Source organism: Arachis hypogaea, chromosome 18 (assembly GCF_003086295.3).
Source record: "Arachis hypogaea cultivar Tifrunner chromosome 18, arahy.Tifrunner.gnm2.J5K5, whole genome shotgun sequence".
Classification (NCBI taxonomy): Eukaryota; Viridiplantae; Streptophyta; class Magnoliopsida; order Fabales; family Fabaceae; genus Arachis; species Arachis hypogaea.
The window spans coordinates 26,221,009-26,233,897 of NC_092053.1; the positions used below are offsets into that span (position 1 = coordinate 26,221,009).

At 33.9% G+C, this 12,889-nt stretch overlaps 2 protein-coding genes across 3 annotated transcripts; one reads left to right on the plus strand and one right to left on the minus strand.

Moving 5' to 3' along the window:
- Positions 1 to 996: 996 nt before the first annotated feature.
- LOC112773045 (uncharacterized) lies at positions 997 to 9,714 on the plus strand. 2 transcript variants are annotated; one of them, XM_025818084.3, is made up of 21 exons: positions 997 to 1,686; positions 1,856 to 2,003; positions 3,129 to 3,185; positions 3,483 to 3,510; positions 3,596 to 3,718; positions 4,330 to 4,441; positions 4,953 to 4,990; positions 5,116 to 5,169; positions 5,631 to 5,699; positions 5,838 to 5,954; positions 6,068 to 6,136; positions 6,372 to 6,451; positions 6,748 to 6,891; positions 6,964 to 7,225; positions 7,523 to 7,606; positions 7,692 to 7,859; positions 8,070 to 8,173; positions 8,262 to 8,394; positions 8,889 to 9,013; positions 9,104 to 9,277; positions 9,409 to 9,714. In XM_025818084.3, exons 2-21 carry the CDS (start codon positions 1,909 to 1,911, stop codon positions 9,446 to 9,448), a joined length of 2,076 nt encoding a protein of 691 aa, XP_025673869.1. In that variant the 5' UTR covers positions 997 to 1,686; positions 1,856 to 1,908; the 3' UTR covers positions 9,449 to 9,714. The 2 variants fall into 2 exon arrangements, with proteins under 2 accessions (XP_025673869.1, XP_025673868.1); XM_025818083.3 differs by having other exon boundaries at positions 997 to 1,340.
- Positions 9,715 to 10,085: 371 nt separating this feature from the next.
- Positions 10,086 to 12,637, minus strand: LOC112773046 (D-amino-acid transaminase, chloroplastic). Its single transcript, XM_025818085.3, has 5 exons — positions 12,470 to 12,637; positions 12,282 to 12,334; positions 11,853 to 12,028; positions 11,058 to 11,731; positions 10,086 to 10,427 (listed from the first exon to the last, which is right to left on the minus strand). The coding sequence occupies exons 1-5, from the start codon at positions 12,513 to 12,515 to the stop codon at positions 10,327 to 10,329; spliced, it is 1,050 nt and encodes a 349-aa protein (XP_025673870.1). The 5' UTR covers positions 12,516 to 12,637; the 3' UTR covers positions 10,086 to 10,326.
- Between the last annotated feature and the right edge of the window lie 252 nt (positions 12,638 to 12,889).

Below are 12,889 nucleotides of genomic sequence, written 5' to 3' on the forward strand. Positions count from 1 at the left end.
GAAGCTCAATATATTTCTCATTGTGACTTTAGGAACGGATGAAGCATTTTTAAAATTGTTGCACTTATTTGAAAAATCTAACTTAATGCCTTTTTTTATTTATTTATTTAAAAGGCACAACTGATACACAAATTGAGTTCAAATTTTTGTCCTTCATATGAGAGAAAGTATATTCTACTCATACCTAAAGAAGTCATAAGGATCAACCTTAATCTTGTCAGGTTCTAATCTATTGAAATTGATTTTGAAATAGTGGTGACCTCAAATGCTAGCTTGCTCATAAGATGTATAACCATTAATGCTATTTATCCCAATGTCAAAGTTTCTATAATTGAGATATGCTGCTCTAGGAAACTTTGACACAAAAAGTTCGAAATAACTATAAAGTCTTGTAATCCAATTGAAGATACTTAAGCAAGTTTTCATGTATATCAGAAGCATAAGATGAAAATAGACATGAAAACACAAGTCCTATAGTTATTTCAACAGTGAACTTTAAGGCTATATTGGGTTGTTGTACCGCATAAATGAAAAAAATAAATAATTATAAAAATGATCAAGATTTTAGAAAAAAAATAGAAGTTTATAAAAAATATATTTATTTTTTTATAAAAATTTTTTTGTCATTTTTCTTAAATATTATAAATATTAATATTTTAATAATTTTATTATTAAAATTCTTTTTAATAATTAAATGTTTCTAATGGTTCTTTAAGGTAATTTTTCTAAATTAAAAAAAAATACTCAATTACTCTTAAAAAAATGGTTTGACTTAATCATCTATAATTTTAAGTCTTTTCTTTTTTATTAATTTGAAAGTCGTGTATATCACGGCATGCAAATAATTGGTTTTTATAGTTACTTTCTAAATAAAATTAACGTAGTAATATTAAACTTAATTTTTTGAAACAAAATTTTTATAATTATGAACCACAAAATTAGTAGACCCAGAAAGAAAAGACTCCATAATTGATCGGATGCAATAATTAACATCTTAACATAAAAAAATTACACAAAAAAATAAAAACGGAAAAAAACAAAAGAAAAGAAGGAAAGAATAGAGACAACATTAAACAAGTAACAAACACACACAGACACAGTTGTCTCCCTTTCGATCCATTGGAACTTCCAAAGAGCCTTTAATCAGAACTCCATCAACGTTCTTCTTCCAAAGAAGAAGACGAAGAAGAAGAAGAAGAGCAAACTCCATCAACGTTCTTGGGACTACGCAACACAGCACAAAACCCCTTCGCAAAATTCACCAATAGATCTACTCCTAACACCACAAAGTTTCTTCTTTTCCCTCTTCCATTGTAGAATCTCCTTCATTCACTTCATGGGTCAGTTTCAATCTCCAATTTTTTCAACCCTATCTAATTCCCAAGGCATTCGAATGCCACATAGATTCATGGGTCCTTCGAATCTCCAACACCCCATTGTCGATAATTTTTTGAGGGGCGTTGCGCTTTCGCTTTCCTCTTTCGTTTTCGCCACTGCGAAATTTCACTCTCATAGCGCATTGGGCTTTGTTGGGTAGTCAATTTTGCCACCAAACAATTATTTTGCAACCTAAACATAGCTCAAATGCTTTGCTTTTAGTCCAAAGTTTCCCTGCATTGTGATTTTGTTTTCTTATATCATTTATTTTGATTCTTTCGTTATTGGTGTTGTGCAAATATATGAAAAGTGAGTTCATTTTGATTAACTTGTTGCTTACATAGTTACATACTCTCTGTGTAAACTTCAAATTTGGCATTTTTGAAGGCTTTTTTTTTTCCTTTTCTGGCTGTGTGCATTCCTTTGCGTTTGGATTTCATCAGCACGTGCCTCTCAGGTGTCATGTTTGGTGTTTCAGATGTGCGGTTGTAGATAGTGTATAAAGCTTGAGGAGATTTGCTGCTGAGAAGCATGGCTGATATAGCAGGTTTACTTGAGGCAGCAGGATCAAGGTTCAGTGCATTGGAGCTTATTGGGCAGGGATCATTTGGTGATGTCTATAAAGGGTATGTGCTCATTGTGTTCAAATCCTCCTTACTTCTGCATGTTTAATGTTGAGAATTATTTTGTTAAATAAGATTTTTTAATCTGAATACTCATTTGATAGTAAATGGTTCGCCAATGAAATGAATCTGCAATTTGATCTAGTGTGACTGTTGACTAAAGAATTGGATGCGAGCTTAAGATACATGCCATCAAGATAAAAAGGACTTGGTGACTGTTTCTTTTTTATAAACATAAAATGTAACAGAAAAGAGAGCAAATGTAAATGATGATTTCTTATTCCTACCAAGTGTTAGTTTGTAATCTTTCTCCGGATTTTGGAAAGTGAAGCCCCAAAGACAAAGTAAAGCATAACGATTGAACTTGTTTACATTGTGTATTGTCAAAAGCTAGGTGCCATTGATTGATGCATAGATCATATTGATATGTCAATCTGTGCATTATTAATTGGTAAATTTATTTCTGTTTTCTTTTGTTTCATCAGAAGTTAGGTGTCATTTTTTTATGCTTATATCATACTGGTATGGCAGCCTGTGCATAAAATTATACTATTAGTAAATTTATTTCTAGTTTTCTAACAAATCATGTCATTAGTTCTTAGAGAGCTACCTTAGCCGGCAGATATTGGTTGCCAGGCATGCTTGTGCTTGGTGCTGCTGCTCTTGTTTATTGAGAGTAGTTTATAGTTCTGTTTACTTAACTAATTTAATCTGCACATAACTAGTGAGACCAGTGGGACCAATATTCCTGAGTCATGTTCATTGCAACCCTTTATTCACTGCAAATTAAATGAGTGTGTTCTGCATGGTTGAACTGCTGTTCAATTATCATTTTTGAGGTGATAATTTACCGGCAAAGATGGATCACAATATCTCAGATAACTAGTTTGTGGATATTGTTTATAGAATTCTTACAAGAGGGGGAAAAAGTTTAATACTCCAGTTGAACTTTCAAAAGATTACTTGTGTTTGTTGTCTTTTGCCAATGGGATAATTAACATACAATAAAAAATTATGTAAGACTTGGTCTAAAGAACTAGTCTTTTGTTATCCTTGCATGTTTCGTTAACAAGACCAATGTCATGGACAATGAGTTGTTTTCACTTGGTTTTTACTACTTGTTCCCAGGTTTGACAGAGAGCTTAACAAAGAAGTTGCTATCAAAGTAATTGATTTGGAAGAATCGTAAGTGGTGTCCCCCTTCTATTCTTTTAAATTATTCTTGCTTACTTTGAAGGTGATCATTATGAATTGAATGGAGCTTGGAAGCCTTTTGACTCTGTATGATATGCATTTCACTCTTCTGTTACATTCTTGTGAAGTTACATAGCAAATCGAGTGGGTCTCATTGGTATTTAATATTTAATGTTGACATCATTTTTTCTGTGCTGTGTTACTCTCAATTCTTATGCTATTGAGCTGTTCTCATTTAGATTTAGTACTTCCTGACTCGTCTTTTGTTTCTTTCTACTTTTTTTGCAGGGAGGATGAAATTGATGATATTCAGAAGGTATAATTTTATATATTACTAAACTTTCCTCCACATTTGTTGTACCCAATGATTAATTTCTTTCTCCATCAATTTAATTCTGCAGGAAATTTCTGTTCTGTCACAATGCCGATCTCCATACATCACTGAGTACTATGGTTCCTATCTCAATCAAACTAAACTCTGGATAATAATGGAATACATGGCTGGCGGCTCTGTTGCTGATCTAGTAGGTTACTCCTCTTCACATGTTTCTATATTTTCAGTAAGAAGTTTGTGTTCCTCAGGAATTGGCCTCTATTAGAGAAATTTTCACTGTTTATGCTTCAACTGCATCGTGTGTTCATACTTTAATAGTTTAGCTGTGCCATGTATTCTTAAGAAATTTTGCAAGACAAGGATAACATTATCACATCTCTGATCCATTTTATAGAAATGAGAAGAAAATTACAGAGAAGAAAAGAAAACGAAACACCTTCACACCAAGGGGAACAGGATAATGAAATGGTCACTAGATATCTTGAATAATAATCTCTTGAGACAAAAAAGAAATGGTTATAAATTTACATACAAACATTCAGAACTTCCCGATCATCAAACACCAATGAAATAATATAACATATAACTGGGTTTGTTGCAAATTTCTGTTAAGGTTACTATATTTTTTATACAACCATATCTCATTAATAACATGGTTACTAGGACTTCGATATTTTTTAATTTGAATGGTCAATTTTTGTGTGCCACAATTTATCACTTCTTATCTGTAACAATACTTCCCAATATATGATGCCTGTTTTTTGTCAAGCAACATGAGTTATGCTGGTTTTGCTTATGTAGCTTCAATCCGGTCCTCCACTGGATGAAACATCCATTGCTTGCATTCTACGTGACTTGCTACATGCAATTGATTACCTACACACTGAAGGAAAAATTCATAGAGACATTAAAGGTATTTGCAACTTCTGCATTTTAATTCTTTTTTACTTTGATTTCACACTTCCATACAAAATCTTGTTGTCATGTTTTTTGTTTTTTGGGTAAAGTATATTTTTTGTCCTTAAAGTTTGTTAAAAATTTCAAAAATACCTCTAATTTTTATTGTTTCAATTTTGTCTCAAAAGTTTTCAATTTACATCAAATATACTCCTTTTTTTTAAATTTAGGACCAATTCAACAACAATTTTACAAGAATAAACCTTTAACACAAGCAAATCAGACATAATTTTCATACATTATTGCTAGATTGGTCCTAAACTTTTTGAAAATTTAGTTGTCAATGGTATATTTGATGCAAATAAAAAACTTCAGGGATAAAATTGAAACAAAATAAAACTTAGAGGTATTTTTGAAATTTTTGACAAACTTCAAGGACAAAAAATATACTTTACTCTTTTTTTTCGGTTAGTTTTACAATTTGCATTAACTTCATATTTGATAGCATTTCCATATTAATTTTGCAGCTGCAAACATTTTATTGACCGAGAATGGTGATGTAAAGGTATGTGTTACTCTGAAAGCAGTTATAATTTATTGAAATAGAGTATTAATCACTTGAAAATGTTATAAATAATAATTTGAGATGTGGACTTACTTGCATTTGAATTTTCTTTTTTATGTCTCTAGGTTGCAGATTTTGGTGTTTCTGCACAGCTCACGAGGACCATATCAAGGAGAAAGGTAAACATATTTCATTAGGGTGTAATCCTTTATCATTTTCTTTTGTATGGGTTATTGACATAATCTGTTTTCTCATTACACTTTAATGAAACTGATGTATATTGTTTCATTTTGTTCCTTGAATCATTCGGTTCTTTTAATCGTGCAAATCCATTTGTAGATTCCCAAAGTGGAAGAACTAGACTCGCAACATATTTTTGCTATCTGCTTTTTCTATTGAGGATCTCCGGTCCTCCGTGCTCTTCGTAATATCCTCTTGTTAACAATATTTCTTCTTTTTATTAAAAATAGTGCAACATATTTTTTCTTGATGTAATATTAATTTGGCAAACTGAAAGTAGTACACTCGTGTATAATGTTGCACTGAATTTTGATTTTTTTTTTTTAAAATATCACTTTTGAGTTCTAAATTAGTACTTTTTTTGTTGGAATCGATGTGCTAATTTGCTTTATAACAACAGACATTTGTAGGAACACCTTTCTGGATGGCACCAGAGGTTATTCAGAATTCCGAAGGATATAATGAGAAGGTCATTTAATAGTTATTCTGAATGTCTTTTGTTAAGTTTTCTTTGGTTCCGTCCTTCTGGCTTTATTTTCAATGTGTATTCCCTTTTTTTTCTTTTGTGGACATTTAGAATCATCAGTGTGGTATTCTGTTTATGCAGGCAGATATCTGGTCTATGGGGATCACTGCAATTGAGATGGCAAAAGGGGAGCCTCCACTTGCCGATCTTCATCCCATGAGAGTGCTTTTTATCATACCTCGAGAGAATCCTCCGCAGGTTGTCTTTAGTTAATATCAATATTTTCAATTTTTTTAATACGTTGAATCAATAAATTTTGAATATTTTTCCCGGTACAAAAATAGTTGAAATGTAATGGTCCTTTTGTGCAGTTAGATGAGCATTTTTCTCGTCCCCTGAAAGAGTTCGTTTCATTGTGTTTGAAGAAGGTTCCTGCTGAGGTAAGTAGAATCTTCCATGCACTTACCATTTTTTCAGTTTCAATTTCTTTTATGATCTTTGTTCTGATCCTATTCTATGCTTTGATTAAAGTGGAATGCTCATTATGCATCTTACATGAAACACCCAGAAATACTTCTATTTTTTCTTCAACTCGGTGCCTTGCTTTGTTTTCACAAAATTTGTTTTCTGTCAGTCTCTTTCATTATTTACCCCTATTAATGGCTCCAATTCCAGAGGCCAAGTGCTAAGGAACTTCTCAAACACCGTCTTATTCGGAATGCTAGGAAGAGTCCAAAGCTTGCAGAAAGAATAAGGTGCAAAAAATCATCCTACTTTTGGATGTTCATGATGGAAAATCTTGCTATATTGAATTTATATATTTTTATTTGTTTTTCTTGTTTATGGCTATTAATATTGTTTACCTGATTGTCCTTTGAATTATTCCTTCTTAAGTTAATATATCATAAGTAAAAGAATGGCTGAAATTTAGAGGTCCTTTTGCTGTGCATTTGTGCAAGATAGCATGTTTTCTGTTTCCAGAAAATCGAAAATTACAGATATCGTTCCCAGCTTGTGGTTGACACTACCATGCCTTGTGTTATTATGATAGGGAGCGTCCAAAGTACCACATAAAGGATGATCCGGGGGCGGATGATCCAGGGACTGTTAAAAAAGTCCCAAGAGGGATGGGTGAGGCTTCTGATACTATGAAGGTGTCTAGAGATGTTAGAGCTGAAGAAACTAGTAGAACCAGGTAGGTTATGATCGATTGTATTGTCTCTTCTCTTACATTCTGAACTTTTAATTGATGGTTCCAATGTTGCAGTGGTCAGGGTCAAACTGTAAAAAGTGCTGGATGGGACTTCAACATTGGTGGATCACAAGGCACTGTTCGTAGCGGTACTGTTCGTAGTGTAGCACGACCACCTGTTTCACAAAATCAGGTTACCCAAAGAAAAGCTCCGGAGAGTGGCTATCAAGGGGGAACTGTCAGTAGAAGTGCACTAAACGAGTCGGTTGAAAGTTCACTCGGAAAGGATCTTAGAATTACATATCATGATGAGGATCCGGATGATCATGATGAAGATGTAAATGATTCGTACTATGTGACTCTGTTTCTAACAAAGAAGTTAATAAATCAAATAACAGAGAGTAGTTATATGTTCTTAAGGGGAATCTTTAGGTGATTTTGGTTGTTTGTTGGATATATATTAATGTTAATCGTCTCTATCAATGCTATGTCACATTACACATGTTGCTGGCAAAAACAACTAACCTGTCTGTGTTGGTAATTCAACTTGTGAAGATGATATTTCTGGAGAACTTAGTGGAACTTCATTTCAAACTTGAACATGTTTTGATCTTTTGCAGTCTTTAATGTGCAGGATGAAGGGAATGGATCAGGAACTGTCGTTATTCGATCTCCAAAAGCATCAAGGCCATCAGTAGTTCGTGGCCAAAGCTCCCAGGTATGGTTCAAGCTCAGTTATTTTGATGAGAAATATTAGTTCCTATTGCTGTTCCGTTCAGTCGCTTAATTTTATTGTTATATAGTCTAGCAGCAGCTATGCTTCTCTTGAAGATGCTTCTACCAGTGGAACTGTTGTCTTGCGTAACCAGAATGATGATTCTGATTCTTCACAAACACCTAGGTCCCGCAAGGGACTTAACGACAGAAATTCTATTACTTCACTGGAAGATAGTGCTGCAAATCTTGCTGAGGTGTGAATTTGTTTGTGATGCCGGTTGTGAATTTCAATCATAATTTGCCTTTGCATTTCTATTTAATCAGAAACTTCTTCTGGGGAGAAATAAAGGAATCTCCTGTGCTAATTAATTAATTCAGGGAAAGATGAACATTTTTTGTTAATAATACATTTTTATTCTAGTGTTGATGTATAAACAGCATTTTCTTGACCGTTTTTGTTATAGGCAAAGGCTGCTATCCTAAGGAAAGCAAATGCTAAAGAGAGAAAATTCAACAATATACAAGAAAGCAAGAGAGACCAAATGGCAGGCAGTTCTGATTCTTCAAGGTACATGCATAGCAATAATGCAGGTAATTTTCTGTTGCTGAATAAGGGTGTGGTTGTAAATTCTCAAGGAACTTCTTTCTTTGTTCAGATCACATCATGAATACCATGATCCTCAAAAGGGCATGTCAAGATCACAATATGCCAGTGATGATGAAGAGAGTGCTAAAGTTATGTCGTCCTCTGTGCCATTATCAGTTTTGCTCGCTCCTTCACTAAAAGAGGTGAATCGATGCATAGATCTTATTGTTACTATTGTTACGATATTGTTGATAGCTAAATTTGCGATGTCAAATAGAACATCTTACACTGCTTGGTCAATTAGATTTATTTTTTTTCTTTCAATTATAGTAGTATTGATTTTCAGAAGGTAGACCATATAAGAGGTAGTTAAAAGAGATCTACGTGTAAACAATCTCACTGTAGACATGATATATAATAAATGACGTCGCCTGATCCGTGTAGCTAACTCCAGTGGGATAAGGCTTTATTGTTGTTTTTTGTTTTTTAAAAAGAAAAATTGAAAAAAAAAAAAGCAAGAATAAATAAAATATGATTGATTTTAAAGAAACTTCTTCAGTGTTGGCTTTTTCTTTTGCTTCATTTTGGTATACTTTGACAAACTCAAAGCTAGGATAGATTTTTCAAATTTGTGGTAACTTTTTATTATAGCACGTTTATGTTCACTGTGGAGGCCACTAATGTTTGTTTTATGCAGACCATTGCTAATGATCCAGAAGGGGCAATCGTGCGAGCGGTTATCAGTTCTCTCATAAACATGGAGGGCACAAGGCCACGATCCTGCGATGTTCTTGTCAGAAAGTTGCTTCAGCGGTTGGCAAGGTTCGCCTTCTTTTGTCCTTTATCAACATTCATCATGCAAACCGATAAAGCGAAGTAAAGGAATCTCATTGTCTTATCATATACATGCAGTTCAAAGGAAGATTCATTGAAGGACCTGCAGGAACTAGCAGGCCAACTATTCAGCAAGACCAAGGGAACCGGAGACACGCGAAACACCGAAGCCGATAGCCGGAGGAAACAACAGAACAAGGACATCCATCAAAATAGCAATTTGAGCCCACTAGCCAGATTTCTTCTCTCAAGGTGAATAAACTTCATTCTTGAAAAGATAGAACTGAATTTGTTGGTTGGAACTGGTGACTTGCTAATGAAACAAAGAGCACAACTATATTCACTCTATATGACATGAAATATTTGGTATTTTTGTGTCTCAGATGGCAGGGTCAAAGCTCACGTGATCTAAACCAATCTTGAGGAGAGTTATTACAAATTATATTGCGTTTCAACTCGCTGTTTATGCATTTATTCTAATTAAAATGTACATATATCATTGTAACAAATTGCTTTTTCCCCCTTTTCTATTTATTATTATTATTGTTATAGAAAAAGTTTTGTCTTCTAGTCAAAATTACTTCAAAGCTGTATAATTGGAGGGTTTTCTTAGGTACATCCAAATTGTAACTGACTAATATGTCTATTGCATTTTGGGATAATAATCCAATACCTTTTATTCTTTTTCATTATTTTTCTGTAGTTTCCATAAGAGGTTTGCGTGATTAGGCTGTTAAGATTATTGAATGAATCATATTTTTGCAGCAACTAAGGATGATTCTGGTCAGTGTAACTAAAAAAGAAAATCCACAAAGATTGCTACAAGAGAAGGTTGTTCTTTAGTGCAAAGGTGGTTAATATATTTGTAAGAGTTTTGTTCCCAATTTGTGAATATAGAAAAGTGAGATGAGACAAATTCATAAATATTTTAGACAACTCTGTTTGTTGGAGCTTTTTAGGAAAATGTTATGCACATAACCGATTGCCATAGAAGCATGCTTAAAACTCGAAGTCAAGTGTTTGTGGTAACACTGCACTCAGAATCTTTTCTTCAACAAGATGAAACATGAAACAGTTGAATGCATTTATTTGCAGCATATAAATTTTGTTCAGAGAGGAAACTTGTGCAGCTTCACTTCCAAACTTGTTCACAGATACTTAGAACACCAACACCAAATACAAATACAACAAACCACCTCTTGGCAAATTCTATGCAACAAGAAGCACTTCTGAGGAACATGACAGATAAATAAGGAGAAAGCAGTTTCACCAAGCCTTTAATTTCACACAAGTTTGAAGCTTCACTCAATGTATGGAACCGGTATTCTCTTTGTGTCTGGGCCTGCTACCATATCATTCCATAGCAAATCAGAGAGTGCCATTGTTAATTCTCCAACTTGTCCTGATAAAGATAAAAACTTGAATAAGTGAAAAAGGAAAAAGTGGATTGTTCTAACACTGAACACTCCATTGGTTGCTACTTGTCACACATAATGAGAAGAAAACCTACAACTTCATTGCCTAAAACATTTGGGGTGTTGCAATTCATCCCTGAATTAGAAAACACATACAATTTAATTCCTGAATTTATTGATGTTATGACAAAGATAGTATCCAAATTTAAAGGCTTCATATCATATTGATACAAGAACATATTGATGCAACATAAATAGACTAAAGTTAAGTACTATTTTCGTTTCCTTTTTCTCATTCCTGCAAAGCCCTCCATTCATCCTTTATCACTGATAACGTAACAAAAGGAAACACTCAACAGTATGGTTGCTTGAAGGCCTAACATCAGTGCAAGTTCAATAGCAGAGAATCTGTGTTAGGGCTTCAAGTAACCATATTGTTGGGTGTTTTCTTTTGTTACATTGTGAGTGATGAAGGATGGATGGATAAAGGATTTTGCGGGAACGAGAAAAAGAAAAAGAAACGAAGGGGTAATTTTGTCTTTAAAAAATGTTTGGGACATTTCAGCCAAAATCATAAAAATCAAAATAGTACTTCACCCTTACTATTACTAACTTACCTTTGCCAATGGGTTGATCATCCCACATGATGATGGGCAACAGAGGAAGTGTGCTTCCCACATACATCATTTCAGCAGCACCTTTAGCTTCCTCCACAGTCACATTCTTGATTGTTACCCCTTTCAGAATCCCTTGCTCCACCAACCGCGGAGCGAGTTCTAGAAGCCTCTTAGCGGTGCAACCATGTAAAATACTATCAAACAATGGCATGAGTAGTTCCTTTTCTTTAGTTATAAAAGCAACATTCACATTTGGACCTTCGGCTATATAACCTGCCTCATCAACCCAAATGGAAGCAAATGCTCCTTTCTCTTCAGCTTCCATTACTGAAAGGACATTGGGGAGATAGTTCACATTCTTCATTGTGGCAAACAGAGGTGGCTTCATTGCCACTGTGGAAGTGATCACTTTAACTCCTTCTTTGCACTGGGAAAAATCGTCGTCAATGACAACTGCATAGAATGCAGGTGTTGGACACCCTGATGATGAAAGCAAGAAATTACCAGGGCCTGCACTTAGCCAGTATCTTAGAGTCCCCTTCTTGCATTTTGAGACTGCAGTTAGTTGTATAAGAATGCTGCGAAGCGTTGACTGAGGAAAAGGCAAGGATATCTTTGCTTTGGCGGCCGATCTGAGGATGCGATCGAGGTGTACATCCAACTCATAGAGGTATCTGGGAAGGACAAGCAATGTGAACACCAAGATCAAAGAAAAAAACAAGTGTTTGGTATCAAATATGTTACATATCTTGATACTGAGTTGAATTTGCAGTAAAAACAAGAAATTAGCATTACCCATCTAAAATAATGGCTGTATCAAACACGCCATGGCCTCTATGTACCATGTGATCATCGATCGGGATTACCATCATAGCTGGATCAAGTATGATCCCTCCATATATGCTAGAATACATAGCCGGGTATGGTTTTTTCTCCACTGTGCTCCATCTTTGATGAAGCTTTTCAAGCAACTGATATTGCAACATAAGATGAAAATTGCAAGAGTTTAGTGTACATAGCAAAACTTAATTCAATCAATATGATGAATTGCATTCCAGTAGTGCAAATTCAGTCCCTGGTCTCAATTCTCAGCAACATAATAAGTTAACATTTCATTCAGACATATACACATACACATGGTGTGAACAATGCAATGATTTTGTAGACTGAAGTTGGTTAGATAAACCAAGATGATAAGGATGAGTTGAGGTTCAAAATTCTCACCTCAGATGATGAATTGAACACATGAACTGTAAGATCACTGTGATTTCCAAGCTCTGGTGTACCCCAAAGAAACAAAAAAGAAATATGCAAATTAAAATTTTAACAGTTAACATGTTCATGCAACCAAGTCTTAAAATATATCTGAATATGATTGATAAGATAGTAAAGTGAAAGAATTTGAAATTCACCTGAGGAGCTGTGAGAGACGGTAGTGGACTCAGTGTGATTCTCCATGGACAAAGTAAAGAGCCTATTATCACAACTTATGCAGCTGAAAGAAGAGAACCAAATTAGGAAAACACTATGGAGATATATAACTACTAGCTTTGTTATTTGTAGAGAGTTATAGGGAGAAATTTTTCATGTCAATATCACTTAACCTTTTTAAATTAATTTTTTTTAATTTTTAATTTTAAATCTTAAATCCTTACTTTAAATATTAAATTTTCTAAAAAATAGTTAAAAAATAATTTTATAATAAAAAATAAACTAATATTGACTTAATTACAAATTAGTTTCTATACTATTTAATACAAAATTCTGTATAGCTTATTATTTATTTATTTATTTATTTATTTTACAACGTTATTTGTAAGAAATGAAAAAGT

Coding starts and splice junctions, on each gene's coding strand:
- LOC112773045 (XM_025818084.3), top strand. CDS start 1,909: ATGGCTGATATAGCAGGTTTACTTGAGGCAGCAGGATCAAGGTTCAGT. Junction 3,719..4,329: donor GCGGCTCTGTTGCTGATCTA/GTAGGTTACTCC, acceptor TTGCTTATGTAG/CTTCAATCCGGTCCTCCACT. Junction 4,991..5,115: donor CCGAGAATGGTGATGTAAAG/GTATGTGTTACT, acceptor TTATGTCTCTAG/GTTGCAGATTTTGGTGTTTC.
- LOC112773046 (XM_025818085.3), bottom strand. CDS start 12,515: ATGGAGAATCACACTGAGTCCACTACCGTCTCTCACAGCTCCTCAG. Junction 11,732..11,852: donor ACAGCCATTATTTTAGATGG/GTAATGCTAATT, acceptor TGTCCTTCCCAG/ATACCTCTATGAGTTGGATG. Junction 10,428..11,057: donor TGATCAACCCATTGGCAAAG/GTAAGTTAGTAA, acceptor TATCTTTATCAG/GACAAGTTGGAGAATTAACA.